At 33.6% G+C, this 18545-nt stretch overlaps 1 protein-coding gene across 1 annotated transcript in view; it reads left to right on the forward strand.

Annotated features, from left to right (window-relative positions):
• The window catches only part of LOC102594359 (probable indole-3-pyruvate monooxygenase YUCCA10), a 22445-nt gene extending 4134 nt beyond the window's left edge, over positions 1 to 18311 (forward strand). Inside the window, exons 2-6 of the mRNA XM_015312507.1 lie at positions 4411 to 4493; positions 4575 to 4660; positions 16327 to 16560; positions 16927 to 17049; positions 18273 to 18311. Of these exons, the coding sequence (XP_015167993.1) occupies positions 4411 to 4493; positions 4575 to 4660; positions 16327 to 16560; positions 16927 to 17049; positions 18273 to 18311 (565 nt within the window). The remainder of the gene's footprint in view (positions 1 to 4410; positions 4494 to 4574; positions 4661 to 16326; positions 16561 to 16926; positions 17050 to 18272) is intronic.
• Positions 18312 to 18545: the final 234 nt, after the last annotated feature.

Raw genomic sequence — 18545 nt, forward strand, 5'->3', positions numbered from 1 at the left:
GAACAACATTCGGAAACAAGCGAAACATATACGGAAGTTTTAATCGGAGAATTACATTTCTCACTTAGGATCTAAGAAGTGCATAATGCAATATCTATTGCTTGGGACCTTTATTTTTGTACCACCACCCCTTGAGCGTAATAGAAACATTGATGTAAAATTAGGGAGCAATTCATATCTTTAAAGTGGAAGGAAAAATAGTAAAATTGATGGTGTCGTGCTGCGACGTTAAATTAAACGCTTATTGAGAGGCAACTCAATTAGTAGTGTAACTTCTTATTTTATTTTATTTTTATTTTATTAGTATCACTGTTTTTTCCTTTGGTCTTGTTTTTGCAGATTAGGAAAAGTTTGAGTACCCAAACAAAAATTGAAGCAAAGGAGCATGTTTGAGCTTAAGTGTGGGGTGACAACCCTTGATGAAAATTAAGAGAACATGCTACTAGCTAGGCCTAAAGGCCTCAGGGAGTTTTCCTAACCCTTGTTTTAAATTTTATTTAATGCTTTGGGAACATAGCATATTTTTAAGTGTGGGGTGGAGGAATGAATTTCTAGTTTTTCTGTTTTATTGAGTCTTTTTTTGGTTGGGTTCCTTGGCTTTTGTTTTCGGTTCATTTCCTAAGGATAGTCCCTTTGAACCAAGTGTCTTTTATTTTTTTAGGAATAAGTTTTCTTTTGATTTTTATTTTGAGAAAAAAGAAAAGACTCTTTTGAGTGGTGTGATGCTTGCTATTTAAGCCTAAATTTTTGGTAGTACTTTCTTGTGAATGTTTGATTGATAAGGAAATTGCAGACTCTTTGACACGTAAGTTCATGGTTGTGACTTCGTTTATAGCTTATTTTATTTTCTAGTTTGTTATGATCCTGTGTCTCTTAGAAGTAGAATTGATCCATCTTGATTGATACTTGTGCCATGTGTGGTGAGAATTAGTTTATTCCATGTTTTGCATCTTAGTCTAGAACTTGCCCTGCATGTTATTGAAGCGAAATACAACGTGTTGTCTTGTTTAGGAGATGAAAATAGGCTTTCTTTAACTTGTCTGGTAAATTTTAGCCTTTTCAGATATTATATCACTAGTTAACCCTTTTGAGCCTTTTAGCCTATATTTTTCTTGTAAACCACATGTTCGAGCCGAAACTCTTTTTATTGATACCATAATTCTATTTGATCCAAAAAGAAATCATTAATATACTATGTTGAGAAGAAAAGTTGAAAACATTGGTAGAAGTAAAAAAGGGTGAAAATGCTTGATGTGTGAAGAATGAAGAAAAGTGTGAAAACTCTTCTTACGTTGTGGTCCCTTGTGGATATTGTGCAACTCAACCAAGCTTCAAAACTTAAGTTGAGGGTGGCTAATTCAGAAGTATGCTTAAAACATTGGCCCTGAACCTACCAAGGATATTATGTACCTCACTTGAGCCTCAAAGCCTTGAGTTGAGGATGGCTAGTGCAAAACATCTGAAAAAAATAAATAAAATAAAAATAATTGAAGCATTCTTGAGATGATGAACACAACTTGTGAAATAATTGTTGAAGATAGGGCTGAAAATAAAGAGAGAAAAAATGGGTGTTGAAGTCTAAAATTGCAAAGTGCTTAAGGAAGTGTAAGTCACTATTATATAGTTTTCCTACCCGTCCCCTAGCCTACATTACAACCCGTTAACGTTCTATTTGATTCTATTCAATCATGCTTAATTATTGGAGATGTACAGAATGCGCAAGCCTATGGTTCTTTGTACATACATGTGAATTTTATTTGTGAATGTGAGGGTTGTTCTTGATATGAAGTCCTTAGTTTATGTTCAATCTTTTGAATTGAGTGTGTGGACTATTTCTTTTTGTGAGGGCACTTGTTTCATGATAGATAGGTGATTTTATTAGCTTTCTTTGATGAGTAGGTGAGCAAGCTTAAATTTGATGAGTTCAAAGTCCTTCCTTGAGGTTAGGAGGTTAGAGGTTTGTTGTTTATTTGGATGTCTTGCATAATGATTGAGAAGTCTACTTGTTGTTTTGAAATTGGTATATGGTCTAATTGTTTGTATTAACCAAACTGATGACATTGCTAGTATGATTTTTTTTAATAAGCTTAAATGTTTGCTCGAGGACGAACAAAACTTTAAGAGTGGGGTGTTGATGTGAGACCAAAAATATATATTTTAATTATTATTTACCTCACATTTATTATTTATATTTGTCCTTATTGAGCGTGAATTTTATGAATTGTGTTAAATTGTGTATTTTATTTGTAGGATTAAAATGGTATGGAGATGAAGAAATTTGGAGCACAAATAAATTAAAAACAAGAAATCATAGAAGGAAATCAAGCAGGAACTTAATAGATTAAATAGAATAAAATAATATATTCATGCATATATGAAAATGACGGCTGAAATTGAGCAAAATCAAAATTGATGTTTGCTGTACACGTGGCAGCGGCTGGTGCCCCTCTTAATTGATTGCGGCGGCCGTAACAAAATAAGGCGCACGGTGCAGTTTATTTCTACGCATACAAAACGGAAAACCAAATTTAATTGAGTTTTGATTTCCTAATTTGTCTTGAACTCAATTATTTTATTTAGGGTTTTTATATCTATAAATAGGACATGAAAAATTATTTTTTGGGAACCAAGAACCAAGAACCAAGAAACAATACTCAAAATAAATTTTCTTCTAGCTTAGGAACTTTGAAAGAGTCGTTGTGGAGGCCGGAGAATTGAGGTTTATTATTTTTTCTCCTTTATTATTTATTTGTATTCGTGATTAATAAAAGATAATTTAGCTATTGTTCTGAAATTTTTATGATTAACACAACCATATTTATTTTAATAAATTTTGATTCTGTTTTTGAGATAATGAGTAGCTAAAATTTCATAACTAGGGTTGTGGGAACCATGAGTGATTAATAAAGTATGAATAATAACTAAGTAATTCTTGAATAGTGTTGATGCATGCACTGGTAATTCTTTCGCTTAGAAATACTTTTTAACGTAGTGCACGCGTTAGAACTCGCCTTGTTGCTACTTGCCGGACCAAGGAGGTAGTTAATAAGAAAAGAATTATAAGCAGATATTTAGTGTGATACTATCTAATAGGCTAATGTCAATTGATGCGAGGGTGAAAACTAAGTTATACATTGATGTAATGTGTAATCTAAGGTAAAGGTAAGGGTTAGTAAATTATACACACGTAGCTGGACCAAGGTGCGTGGTGAAATTTCCTATTTGGCGGACCAAACACTTAGGAATACATATCTTACCACTTTGCATGTGATACACTAGGATATGATTACTATTATTAGGGTTACCGCGTTATAAGCTTATGGGGAACACATTTCTAGTTATTTCTAATAATCTGAATATAAATAAATACTTAGTTCAAAGTTATTTTTATTCTTCTTCTTTTTTAATTTAAATCCCCCCATTTTTATGTAACGACTACCGAGTTAAATATTTGCTATTGACAATATTCTTCCATATTCTCTGTAAGATCGACCCCGACTAATAGTTGGGTAAATTTTATTGCATACGACCGTTTATATTTCTTTTCAAGAAATATATTTGGACATTATCAGCAGGTGATGGGAAATGATAGGGTAGAGTTGGCGTCCTACCAATTCAAGGATGTAGCTCATATTTGGTTCACTCAGTGGAAGGAAACCAGGGGTGAGAATACAGCTCCTGCAACTTGGGAGTGTTTTACCGGAGCTTTTCTGGACACGTTCTTCCCAAGAGAGTTGAGGGAGGCTAAGGCTCAAGAATTTATGAATTTGAGACAAGGAAACATGTCAGTCCAAGAGTACGGATTGAAGTTCACCCAACTCTCAAGGTATGCTCCCCATATGGTTGCCGATTCAAGGGCACAAATCAACAAGTTTCTATTTAGGGTATCCGATTTGGTAAAGACATAGTGAAGAAATGCTATGTTGATAGAAGACATGAAAATCTCTAGGCTCATCACTCATGCTCAGCAGGTTGATAGAAGTTACGCTTAGGGAACAGGCTAAGGACAACAAAAAGGCTATGACAAGCAACTATGATTACTCTCAGTAGAATTTGGGTAGTGGAAATCGCTTGCAGTTTAAGCAAAGGTCTTCAACTCTAGAACCTTCATAAGCTAGTGCAACATCCCCCAGGTTTCGACAGGATCAGAAAGGTAGGGCATCATGCTCTAAGTCTCAGGGGAGTCTTTTTAGGTAACAAGACCTACCCAACTTGTCCAAAGTGTGGTAAGAACTATCCGAGCGAATGTCATGCAAAAAAGGAAAGGTGTTTTGGGTGTGGTGAGTCAGTTCACAAGTTGAGAGATTGCCTTTCTTATAAAGAGGGATAGGGAGGTAACACTAAAAGGGCTCAATCTACATCCTTAGCAACTTCGGCTAGTCGCTCTACTCAACAGGGTACTTGAACTAGTACTGGTGGTGGTCAGCGCCAGAACAGGTTGTATGCTCTACAGGCTCGCCAAGACAAGGAAGATTCTCCTTACATGGTCACTGGTACATTAAGAGTTTTTCACTTAGATGTTTATGCTTTGTTAGATCCAGGGGCTACATTTTCCTTTGTAACTCCCTATATAGAAGTAAACTTTAGTGTCAGCCCAGAAACCCTTTCAGATGCCTTTTCAGTCTCTACTCTAGTTGGTGATCCAGTTATAGCTAAACGGGTATATAGAAAGTTTCCTGTCACAGTCTCTCAGAAAGCCACCTCAGCAGATCTTTTAAAGATAGAAAGGGTAGAATTTTATGTAATTCTAGGTATGGATTGGTTACATTTTTGTTATTCCTTACTCGATTGTAGAACTAGGATCGTTCATTTTCAGTTTCCAAGCAAACCAGTCCTGGAATAGAAGGGTAGTAGCTCAGTACATATGAGTCAATTCATTACCTACCTTAAGGCTAGAAAGATGATCTCTAAAGGGTATCTCTATAATCTATTTCGGGTTAACGATTCCAGCTCCGAAACCAAAACTCTTGAGTCATTTCCAATAGTAAATGAGTTCTCAGAAGTGTTTCAAGATGATATTCCTAGACTTCCTCCCGAAAGGGAGATCGATTTCAGAATTGAACTCCTTCCAAATACCCAACCTATTTCTATTCCTCCTTACAGAATGGCTCCAGCTGAGCTTAAGGAATTCAAAGAGCAGTTGAAAGACCTTTTAGATAAGGGCTTTATCAGAACCAATATTTACCCATGGGGTGCACAAACGTTTTTCGTGAAAAAGAAAGATAGTTCTCTCATGATGTGCATTGACTATCGACTGCTGAACAAAGTCACAATCAATAATAAGTACCCTATCCCCACGATTGATGACTTGTTTGACCAACTTTAGGGAGCTAGTCATTTTTTGAAAATAGACCTTAGATCCGATTATCATCAGCTTAGAGTCAGAGGTAGTGACATTCTGAAAACAACCTTCAGAAATTGGTATAGTCATTATGAATTTGTAGTTATGTCATTTGAACTAACCAATGCTTGTGCAACTTTCATGGATTTGATGAACATGGTGTTCAAGCAGTATTTGGACTTGTTTGTTATCAACTTTATTGATGATATCCTCAATACTCTAGGAATTGAGAAGAACATGCAACTCATTTGAGGGTTGTCCTACAAACTCTCAAAGACCGCCAGTTATTCGCTATGTTTAGCAAATGTGAGTTTTGGTTACAATAAGTTGCTTTCCTTGAGAATATCGTATCTAACGAAGGGATCCGAGTAGATTCTCAGAAAATAGAAGCAGTAAAGCAATAGCCTAGACCCACTTCTTCTACAGATATCAGAAGTTTCTTGGGTGTAGCCGGTTATTAGAGAAGGTTTGTGAAAGGATTTTCATCCATAGCTTCTCCATTGACTAAGTTGACTCAAATTTTTTTTAAGTTTTAGTGGTTAGATGAGTATGAGAAGAGCTTCGCAAAACTGAAAACTAGGTTGACTACAACTCTTATTTTGACTCTACCAGAGGGTTTAGAAGGTTTGTGATCTGCTGTGATGCATCCAGAATCGGCCTAGGTTGTGTGTGCAGCGAGGTAAGGTTATAACTTATGCTTCTAGACAGCTTAAGGTGCATGAGAAGAACTATCTAACTCATGACCTCGAGCTTGCAGCCGTAGTATTTTCCCTAAAGATTTGGAGAAACTACTTGTTGGTGTTCACGTAGATGTGTTCACAAACCATAAGAGCCTTCAATACGTGTTCACCCAGAAAGAGTTGAATCTTCACCATAGAAGATGGCTTGAATTCCTCAAGGACTATGATATGAATGTGCTTTACAATCTTAGTTAGGCCAATGAAGTAGCGGATGCTCTTAGTAGACTATCTATGGTAAATGTAACGCATGTTAAGGAAGAAAGAAGGGAATTAGGAAAAGATGTTCACTGTCTTTCTCACTTAGGAATTTGACTTATAAACATATCTGATGATGGTGTGACCGTTCACAATGGATCAGAATCTTCACTGGTGGCGGAGGGTAAGGAAAAACAAGACAGTGATCCGATATTGCTTCAATTTAAGGGTGCAGTTCCTCAGAAGAAAGTTGATATTTTCTCCCAAGGGGAGATGGTGTGCTTCGCTACCAGGGTAGTTTATATGTTTATAAGGTGGGTGAGCTGAGATAGTAGATCCAAAGAAGCCCATAACTCTAGGTATTCTATTCATCTGGGTGCCACTAAGATATACCGCGAACTGCGGGATGTCTTTTAGTTGAATGGCATGAAAAGGGATATATCAGATGTTGTGGCTCAGTGCCCCAATTGTCAATAGGTAAGGTAGAACATCAAACACTAGGAGGTATGACTCAAGAGATCAATATTCCTACATAGAAGTGAGAAGTGATCAACAAGGACTTTAATACAGGTTTACCTCGTATTCACAGGCAGCACAACTCCATTTGGGTAATAGTAGGCAGAGTTTCTAACTCCACTCACTTTTTGGCTATTAGGACAACAAATTTGGCGGAGGACTACGTCAGGCTTTTCATTAATAAGATAGTCGGGCCATGGGTTTCCCTTGTCTATCATATTAGATAGAGGTCCTCATTTTGCCTCTCATTTCGGTAAATTGTTTCAGAAGGGTCTTGGTACCCAAGATAACCTCAGTACAACATTTAATCCATAGACAGATGGTCAGGCAAAGCGTACCATTCATACCTTAGAGGACATGTTGAGAGCTTGTGTGATCGACTTCAAGGGCATTTGGGATGATCGTTTTTCTCTTATAGAGTTTGCCTACAAAAATAGCTACTATTCCAGGATTAAGATGGTCCCTTATGAGGCATTGTATGGGCGTAGGTGCAGATCTCTAATTTGGTTGGTTTTAAGTAGGTGAAGCAACCTTGATAGGGCCATATTGGTTCATAATGCTATGGAAAAAATTTAGCTCATCAGGGATAGACTTAAGATAGCATAGAGTTGTCAGAAGTCCTATGCAAATGTAACGAGAAATGACTTGGAATTCCAAATCGATGATTGGGTATTCCTGAAAGTGTCACCTATGGAGGGGGTGATGAGATTTGGCAAAAATGGGAAGCTTAGTCTAGATATGTAGGCCGTTACAGGATCTTGAAAAGAGTTGGTAGAGTGGCGTATGAGTTAGAATTGCCAGCAGAATTAGTAGCAGTGCATCCAGTCTTTCACATTTCCTTGTTGAAGAAGTGTGTGTGTGATCCAACATCCACAGTACCTTTAGAGAGTGTGGCCATGAAAGATGGCCTCACTTATGAGTAGGTGCTAGTTGAAATTCTTGATTGTCAGGTTCAAAGGTTGAGAAATAAGGAAGTTGCTTCAGTTAAAGTTTTGTGAATGAGTCAGTCAATAGAGGGAGCTACTTGGGAAGCAGAAGAAGCCATGAAAGCAAAATATCCTCATCTCTTTTCGTCCGATTCCGTTTAAGCTTCAGGTAAGAGTTCCCCTCCAGCCTCCCAATTTTCTCTTGCGTAAATTGAGTCTTAGTATCATCTTCTGTCATTTAATCTTGCATTTTCAGTGTATTTGCATGTTCTTGGAACTCAGTTCAGTCATAAATATGTTTCTTATACTTAAAGGTAGGGTTGCAACTCAATACCTATGGGTCAATTCATTTCCTACCTTAAGTCTAGAAAGATGATCTCTAAACGGTATCTCTATCATCTAGTTTGGGTTAAGGATTCCAGCTCCAAAACCCAAACTCTTGAGTCAGTTGCAGTAGTAAATGAGTTCCCAGAAGTCTTTCGAGAAGATCTTCCACGAGTTCCACCCAAAAGGGAGATCGACGTCAGAATTGATCTCCTTCCAGATACCTAGCCTATTTCTATTCCTCATTACAGAATGGCTCCAGCTGAGCTTAAGGAATTCAAAGAGTAGTTGAAAGAGCTTCTAGATAAGGGCTTTATCAGACCCAATATTTCCCCATGAGGTGCACCAATGTTCTTCGTGAAAAAGAAAGATGGTTCTCTCGGGATGTGCATGGACTATCGACAGCTAAACAAAGTCACAATCAATAATATATAAGTACCCTATCCCCACTATTAATTACTTGTTTGACCAACTACAGGGTGCTAGTCATTTTTGGAAAATAGACCTCAGATCCGATTATCAACAGCTCAGAGTCAGAGGTAGTGACATTTTGAAAACAACCTTAAGAACTTGGTATGGTCATTATGAATTTGTAGTTATGTTATTTGGACTAACCAATGCTCTTGCAGCTTTCATGGATTTGATGTACAGGGTGTTCAAGCAGTATTTGGACTTGTTCGTTATCGTCTTTATTGATGATATCCTAATTTACTCTAGGAATTAGGAAGAACATGCGACTCATTTGAGGGTTGTCCTGCAAAATCTCAAAGATCGCCAGTTATTTGCTATATTTAGCAAATATGAGTTTTGGTTACAATCAATTGCTTTCCTTGGGGATATCGTATCTAGCGAAGGGATCCAAGTAGATTCTCAGAAAATAAAGGCAATAAGGCAATGACTGAGACCCACTTCTCCTACAGATATCAGAAGTTTCTAGGGTCTAGCCGGTTATTACAGAAGGTTTGTGGAAGGATTTTCATCCATAGCTTCTCCATTGACTAAGTTGACTCAAAACAAGTTTAAATTTTAGTGGTCGGATAAGTGTGATAAGAGCTTCGAAGAACTAAAAACTAGGTTGACTACAACTCATGTTTTAACTCTACTAGAGGGTTTATATGGTTTTCTGATCTACTCTGATGTATCCTGAGTCGGATAAGTGTGATAAGAGCTCGTGTAAGCTAGATAAAACCTCCCCAGCTAAGGTATCAGACCACAGAGCCCTCCACGGGACGTTATCTTGATGACGGACGTGGGAGGGTCCGTGGACCTGAGCCAGCAGACCACGAGCCCAATTGAAGAACCACATCGACCTTCACGGTCTGTTGTCCTTCACACGGTCCGTGTTAGGGTTCATGGTCGAACCTCCCATAACCAGTAGCTACTGGCCAAGGACCACGATGCACTTGATGGTCCCTGATCCTTGTAACGATCCATCATAGGGCCCGTGGTCAGCCATCATTAGATTTTAAGTAGGGTCATTTTGGTCTTTTGCCCTATATGTTGGACACATAAACTACGTTATTTAACCCTTAAACTAGGCAGTTTTTGTCAGTTTAAGCTCAGTAACTTAGTGAGAACCTACCCTAATCGATCATTCACCAAAATAAAGCAAATCTTAGAGAAAAAGAAGAGAAAATAGTCGACCAAGCTCTCTCCAAGAACGCAACAGGTTTTCATCAGTTCCAACCCCGAAATCAGAAGATTTCTCTATGAAATTTGTCACCAAGTATGTGGTATTTCACTGGTGGATCCCTTTCATCCACTAGGTCCCTAGATTTCAGTCAGGATCTAGATTCCCTGAATATTGCTTAGACCTAGGGTTTCTAGAACTTTAGACAATCATTGTGATTTAGCTGTAGGGTATTCGTAATCATATTATTGTGTATTCGTAACAATGTTGCTTAGTTCTGGCATGACTTTTAGAACCCTAGTTGTGTAGATTCGTTTAGTTCATGAATTGCACTAGCTAAGACAGATAAACAAATATACATGCCTCAGTTTTCAATGTTTCATTATCAGTATTTAATGTTGAATTTTTTTCAGTAAGCATGTCATAATATGGAGTTATTCATTATAATTCAGTTATGTTGTATTGTACACATTTCCAGTTGGGAGTAAACTTAACACTGAGTTGGACTAGGGTCAGTCACCCTTATAGTCTTAGAACTACGTGCCCTCGTAGGCTTATAAGTCCCTTCTGTGGGCTTCATATTTAGTGATCACGCCACTCATGCCTCTATACCATTGGCAAGGTATATTGGGTCCTCTCGATGTGGCATATACATCGGACTCCACATTTAGCTCATTTGGTTTTATGTCGGTAGATAGTAGCTCCCACAGTTAGATTATGGTCTATTGACTAGGTTACCAGTTACATTTTTAGAATTCGGTTTCAACATGTTATGTACTTCGTCATTGCATTCAGTTTAGTTTATATTCAGTATATCTCAGTATCTCTATCATGTTCAGAATATATCATTGCTCAGTATGCTTTGTTCAGTTACATGTTTGTTCAACTTTATCCTATCTTGCATGCTCAGTACCTTTAACTACTGATGCATACTCTGCGCTACATCTTTTCGTGGTGTAGGTTTAGTTCCTCAGCATCCAAATCACGAGTAGATCGGTCCCCGATCTGTATTCAGCACTATTAGTGGTGAGTCATCATTCTTCGAGAATGATAGACATGTTCTTTATATTTCAGTCTTTCATTTTAGTTTTAGTTTTACTAGAGTTAGCTGGGGGTATGTCCCAGCACCTCTAGTCAGTTAGAGGCTTATTTCAGACATAGACTGATTCAGCTTTAGTATTTCAGTTATAGTTCAATATCTTAAACTCTGGCATAGTATTTATTTATTAGGATTACTATTGGGTATTCCCTACTTTGAATTAATTATGGATTTAAACTTCCGCATAGACTATTTTATTCGGTAATCTTTTAGTATGCTTATGATATTCCAGCTCAGGGTTAGCTTGGAGTCACTCATGATCCTAGGTACCGTGTTTACGTCAAGGGGGTAGCCTCGGGGTGTGACACTATGTTTAAGACATAGATATATCTATCGCCTAAGCTATATATCAGGGTTAATAACCTTTGAATATCTAAGTGAATCACCCTTTGTATTGTGTGTCACGAAAGTTGATGCAACCACAACCAAAATTTTACCATAGGTTTCAATATAAATATTTTTTCCCGAGATTCACATACTCGACTTGATCCTCAAGATACTTGATGAAAAATATATTTGCCCAATTTTAGCAGGGTTCGTCAATGAATTGGTTAAAAAAGTACCTTTTATTTCTTTTTAAATTGGCTTAAAAAAATGGAAAAGACTAAAATATGTCATCAAACTTTGAGAAAATGCTCATCTCTGTCATCCGTTAAAATTTTGGCTCATATATGTCATTTTCGTCTGAGAAATAGCTCAAATGAACGGCATAGATGAGCCTTTTTCTCAAAATTTGATGGCATATTTAGGCTTTTTTCCTATTTAATATATCAAAAAATCATCTTTCTTCTTAATTCTATTTTTTTTACAAAGAAAATAATTTGCTAATATAATTTAATCAATAAAATTTAATTAGTTGAGTGTATATTTCAAAATCAAAGACATTGATAAAAAGACAAAAAATAAATATACTTTGAATTTAGCCGGTCACTAAACTTCAGTCAAATTCAATTAAATTTTTGTAATTTATCTGTTTTGAAATTGCAAAATTCATTTTTACAAAAATGCATATGACACGTTTTCACTTAAGCTAAAGATAACTTTCAATTAAATATTTTCACATTTATCAAAGAATTGAGAAAAACACTCAAATTTTGTTTCAATAATAATAATTCTACATTTACTTGTAACTATTGTTTTCTATTACACTTTAAAAAAGGAAAAAAAATTAATGAATATCATCTTTATCCTATTTGAAGACCATATTTACATACCTCATTGTCTAAATTCCTTTCTTGAAATCTTGTTGCAATTTTCTTTACAACATTCTCAAAAAAGAACTTCTTTTTAATTTCCTGAAAATTTTGCAATGGCTAATTTCACCAAGGAAGAGAGTGACATTATTGTTAAACAGATTGGGCATAAACAATGTTGTTTTAGAAAAACAAGATTGTAGTGCTTATTTGTGGAAGAAAAAGACTTATAATAGACTTCATTTGCATCTATCAAAGGACTATTGTACATTACTATTTATGCCACATGCAATTTCATCACCTAAGTATATGCCGAAGAAAGATTTTATTCAATACATAGATGAGTATGTTGAGCATTTCAACATCAAGCCAAAATTCCAAAACTTGTGTTGAATCAACCTTTTACAATAGTGGGGAAAAGAAATGGAATGTCAAATCAAGAAAAGCGGAGAAATTGAATTGTATGCTAGTGATTTCTTGATTTTTGCTTCAGGAGAAAATAACGAAGGTTATATTCCAAAAATGGTAGGAATAGAAAATTTCAAAGGTGAAATAATCCATTCACTACAACAAATATGATATTTAGCTACGAAATTACTAGCTACAACATGAAATTCGTCACTAATTGTTCATCTTTAATGACGAAAATCATATTACGTTGCTAAAGATCTATGGCCAATACTTTAAGTGACGAAACATAAAATTTCGTAGCAAAATTTTGTCTACTAAAATTTCCCACCAAAAAATAAGTTGGCGCCATTTATTGAGTACTATTAGCTACAAATATAAAGCTATATCAATGACAGATTATTTTGTCACTAAATGATGTACCCAATTTATGACAAATCATTTTTTGTTCTAAAATAATCTACATTTGGGCACGAAATATTTTGCTCACTAAAACTATGATGATTCAATAGTGACGAATTACAATTTTTACTTAATTATTGTAAAATTTAACTACAAATTTTACATTTAATTGTGACTTTATTTTTTGACACTAATAATTCAAATAATTAGCGATGATTATATTATTGTCTCTATTTAACATACAATTTTGCGACAAATAATTTTTGTCACATAGATACCAAATTTTATTCTCATTTTATTATTTATCTATTTGAATGTAATTTACATTTTTTAAAATTTATCTATATAGATGGAGTATAATTGACATACTATTTTTACTTGATTATGTCAAATAAATTAAATAATTTTAGTAGGAGTAGTTAATGGAAGCCCATTAAGTGACGGAAATCATAGTTGTGAGAATTTATATTTTAAAACTAAAATATTATAGTAAAAGTAAAAAATAAAATTTAACTTTTAAGTATTTTGACCTTCCCTCCACTTTCAATGCATTAAATTTTCTTCACTCATTCCCCATTTTCCATCCCACGTTACATGAAACTACCCACTCACTTTTTCCTCCTTTTAAGAATTATTAATTTTCTAAAATCTATCCACTTAAATCTAAAAAACCAACTAGAATACAAATACTACATTCCATTCCTATAGGTATTTTACTGGTCTCTCTCGTTTCTTTTCCTTCTTTTATCTAGTATCCCAAATTATGTCCATCTAACATTTGTTAATGCTCTATAACTTTTTAAATATTTGTTTCAATTAGTATAAGGAACAATTATTTTCCAAAATTGTTATTCAACTTTTACTTGGTGTTGATTGAATGTAGAAATTCTTGACACCATTTCAATAAGGAGATAAGTTTTATTGATTGTGATACTTGAATGTTTAATAATTTTGAATAGAAGAAATTATTTTATATATTCTCATTTTATAATTTAGTTCACTAATTAATATTATTCTTAAAATTAAAGTTTGAATACATATTTTGTTTACATTATGATATCAAAAAGCATTTTTAGAATTAAAGTTTGAATACTAAAATTCTTTATTTTCTTTTACACAGGTACATGAATGATGAAGTTGTAAAAAAGTCACTTAATGAGTGAAAATGTAAGATAATGGAGCACTGGTATACAAGGAAACTACATAGTTTTACATTTTTGAATTTGATATTGTTTTCGTACCTCAATTAGATTTATCTATTTTTGTTTGAGTAATTTCACTTAATTTACTTGATGAGTTTGTATGCAAGTGTTATCTACAAATTATTATAATATACAGTGTTTTTATTTATGTTTTTATTTTTTTTATTTTTTATGATGTTTTTTTATTTATATAGATTGCGTACTTTAACAATTGAAATTGACATGTATTAACAACAAATAGTTTAAGTACATATTTATTTACATAGCATTAAACGTTATAAGAATTATATTAGGTCATAAAAATATCTTCTTTGGATAAAAAATAAGTAACCCTATTGCTACTTTTTTATTTAACACGAAGTGATTATATTTAGTGACAAAAATAATTACATTTTTAACTACAAATTAATTCATCAATAATACCACCTATTATCTGCCAAAAATATTTTTTCAACCACGAAAATTGTTATCTTTTAGTGACGGAATCTTATTCTTTTACTACAAATTATGCATAACGTTAAAGACAATCAAGATCGTCACTAATTAAATTAATAATTAGTGACAAATAAATTTTGTCATTATTAGACACACCTTTAGTGACAATATGATATTTTTAGCTACAAAATATTTACATTTTTATGACAAATAAGTTCGTTGCAAATACTATGCATTTGGGGACAAATATTCTTTTTAGTAGTTAATATAAGACTTTCAGTGACGACACGCTAAATTGTCTTTTATATACTATTAGAGACAAGCGTTTAGAGACGAAAGATTGACGAAATATTTTTTTTCATAAATTTATTTTTGTGACGAAATATGATTTTTTAAGTGATAAAATAATTCGTCCTTAATAATCAAATTTCTTGTAGTGTCAAGTGATTATAGATCTGGTGAAAATATAAAGTTAAAAAGGTATTGGTCATTGGATCAGAAAATTCAGGGATGGAAATAGTTTTTGATCTGTAAAGTTATGAAAGTCACAAATCAATTATTGTTAGAAATCCGGTTAGTCTTTCTATATCTTTGTGCTTTATAATTACTTTTATCGTTATTTGTTTGCATGTGAGTAGGTTAGTGTTTGTTACAAAAAAAAATTAATGGTGGTGTTCGATCAGTGTAGTTATACATCAACTATTTTACATGGTACTTGTTACTTTTTACTAGCATTTGTAATGTTGTAACTCGATTCATCAAGAGATTAGTATGGGTTTCTTGACTATCAACACCAGGTCATACCCTTATGTGAAAGGACCGGAATAAGAACATGATTTCTCATGATTTTCATTTTATTTTATTGACCACCCAGTCATATATACCCTTGTGGTATCTCTTATATAATTTTTTTTTTAATTAGCTTCACCTCTAATAATTTCCACCGATTCGTTATTTGTGTTAAATTTCACAAACACTCGCCAAGCACTATATAAAATTGTAAAAACAACCTTGATTATGAATTCAAAGTTGATTTAGTGAAATCAGTTGTTCTTTAAAAAGGGAATATTGATTGACTAGAAAGTGATTAAGGAATATTGTGTTGGATTCTTGTAAATACAAAAAATTGGGATATATATTTAAACATCCTAAAAACATAGAAAGATCTCATTATTCCATTTCTAAATCGCACAAAATTAGAAATTTTAAATTCAGGTCTGATCGGGTATTTTATATCGTGAGAAAAAGAAGAGTAGGATTTGGAGAGGTGACAAGTTGTTTAGTACAACTATAAACAACTCATATATTTTTTACTTTGAGGAACTGAATTCGAAGAAAAAGAACTAGAGTTTCTTTTTCTTATAAGTAGAATCTTGATTTTTGCTAAGTTTGTCGTATTAACAATTTTATACATCGTCATTTTCACATGTTGCACAGATAACATATTTTGCTTTTTAAGACTTTGAATCTCATAATTTTGAAGAAACTTGTCTATATCTATCAGTTAGATGACTTAATAAATGATAGTAAAAAAAATTATTTGCACTAACTATATATGAAATTTAGATTTCTCTTTTAATTTAATCTTTCGTGCATTACTCATATATATTTCTTTTTTTAGAACCCTTGATAATTCTAGTTACCAACTTTGATCTATGTTTTTGAATACTACAAGTTATATACAAATACGTTATAATTGATCTGATTTTGTACTTCTTTTTTAATATATTGTCAAAAATATGAAACTTACACTCTTAAATATGTACATTATAGTTCATGATGTTCTCCCAAAGTGCTATAACTTTTCTATAGTTAGATGATGCAAGCTTTTCACATCCACAATAAATTATATTTTTGATAAATATGGTTGTTAATTCTAAAAGTTTTAATATATTTTTTCCTAATGTTTTTGCAGATTCACGTTCTAACAAGGGAGATGGTGTATACTGCAATGTTGTTGCTAAAATATTTACCAATATCTTTAGTAGATACTATAATTGCAAAATACGCTAAATTTAAGTTTGGAAATTTAGCAGAATTAGGAATACAACAACCGGAAGAAGGCCCATTTTCTTTTAAAATATCAAAAGGTAGATCTACAGTAATTAATGTTGGTGCCATTGACAAGATTAAACTTGGACAGATTAAGGTGTGATACTATCTTTATTTTATTTCATTCTATTTTGAGAAATATTATGTGAAAAACAGATGGCTTTAATTTCTCTGAGGGTTTTGATCTTATAGTATGTATGGTTAGGCACACATCACGAGTTCAAATTTGATTACTGCCAAGAACCTAGTAGTAGTATTTAATGAACAAGAGTAAAATACATGTTCATTATCATGGGCAGTAGCTCAACTGTTATAGTTAAGAAATTAGTAGAATTTTTTAATTTTTTCTAATACAGTAAATTTGTGTAAATAGTTCATCTAATTGCATTAATCTTCTATTATGAAAAATGAAATAATACTTGTTTTATTTTTGTGAAATAACTTTTTGTGAATTGTTAATTAGGTACTTCCTGAAATATCGAAAATAAAGGAACATCCAATAGTGTTTGACAATGGAGATGAACATCAATTTGATGCAATCATTTTTGCTACTGGATACAAGAATATTGCTACCAAATTGCTAAAGGTACGTTTTATAAATCATCACTATGTTCTCTTTTCTTAATTCTAAATTTGAGTCTTGAAATTTTCCACTTGCCCATAAATATTGTGTGCAGATAAGTTTTTCTTGATAAGTTTTCCTAGTTACTAATTTCACTTACAATTAATTTTACCATATTGTCTCAAATAATGTACAATTTTTTTTCTTTTGTATGTTGGATTATAGCTCAATATTCCTTGAAGATGGCACATTGATAAATTGGAAAGGAGAGAATGGGCTTTATTGTGCTGGATTTTCAAAAAGAGCGATTGCTGGTATTTCAATGGATGTTATAGCTATTGCCGATGATATTAAGAGTGTTAGAGGAGACAAAATTTAGATTTTTATTATTAATATTATATTTGACTATGTTGTTAAATAAATTTTCTAAGCCTTGCGTAAATGCTGGATGCTTTCTGCATCGGGCTTGACTTGTTAAGTTCAACTAGAACTTAAAAACTTTGTTTCTTTTAGTATGTTTTTATTGGAATGAAGTTTCTACTATCACATAAATTTGATGAAACTTTTCTGATTGATCGTCTTTCTTTGTTGTTTTTTTTTATAATGATGGTGTGAGGTTAAGATCGCACACATTTCGACTATTATATCGAAAACTTGCTATCTCTTGCCAGCACACATATCGAATTACTATACTCATCAAATTGGGTAACTTTTATTTGAGATATTTATTGACATCATGAATGAAATCTATGATTTCCTCTGTTATTCATAGTAAAGTAGATCAAGAGAGAGAGATAGAGAGAGAAAATTAACTTCTTAAGAATTTGTTTTTCGTTCAATTCCTTGATGTTTATAAGATACATTAAATTAAAGGTACATTGAGCATTTAACATTCCATCTTGCTAAGGTCATTGCTAGGTCGATCTGTACCAAATGTCCTAATGAACCAGTACAAAAACAAGTGGATGATGATGGATACGTTACCTATCTCATAAGAAAGTCCTAGCAAGAATGTAAAAGTTGTTGCAGATGATTCAACTAGATACACACAACTTTCTTAATCCAGAACCAAATGATTAATTTAGCTTCCTCCCAAACCTCTTGTCTGTATTTTTTACCACTTAGCCTTAGGTGTATGCTTATTGTTGTGCTTTCTTTTGGGCCATCTTTTTGTGTCTGATTTTCCCAACCATTGAGAAGAAGAAGGTCCTCCCCAGGTTTCATCATATCTTTTCCTTTTTGTCCAGATAGAGTCTGGTGGTACTTTGTCTCCATTTGTTACTTGACTGTCCCCAATTCGCTGAAGATGATTTTCCTCAACCTTTGGTAGACCATTTTATTTTTGACCAAGGAAAGTCAGGTGGTACACCATCCTTCTTAGGTTGTCCCCAACTCGCTGAACGTACTCCTTCCCAACCTTCAGTAGACTATTTTCCTTTTGACTGTCCACAGCTCACTGAAGTTGATCCTTCCCAACCTTCGGTAGGCTATTTTCTTTTTGTCGTTATAGGTTCAGAAGG

Source organism: Solanum tuberosum, unplaced genomic scaffold (assembly GCF_000226075.1).
Source record: "Solanum tuberosum cultivar DM 1-3 516 R44 unplaced genomic scaffold, SolTub_3.0 scf00203, whole genome shotgun sequence".
In the NCBI taxonomy this organism is placed as follows: Eukaryota; Viridiplantae; Streptophyta; class Magnoliopsida; order Solanales; family Solanaceae; genus Solanum; species Solanum tuberosum.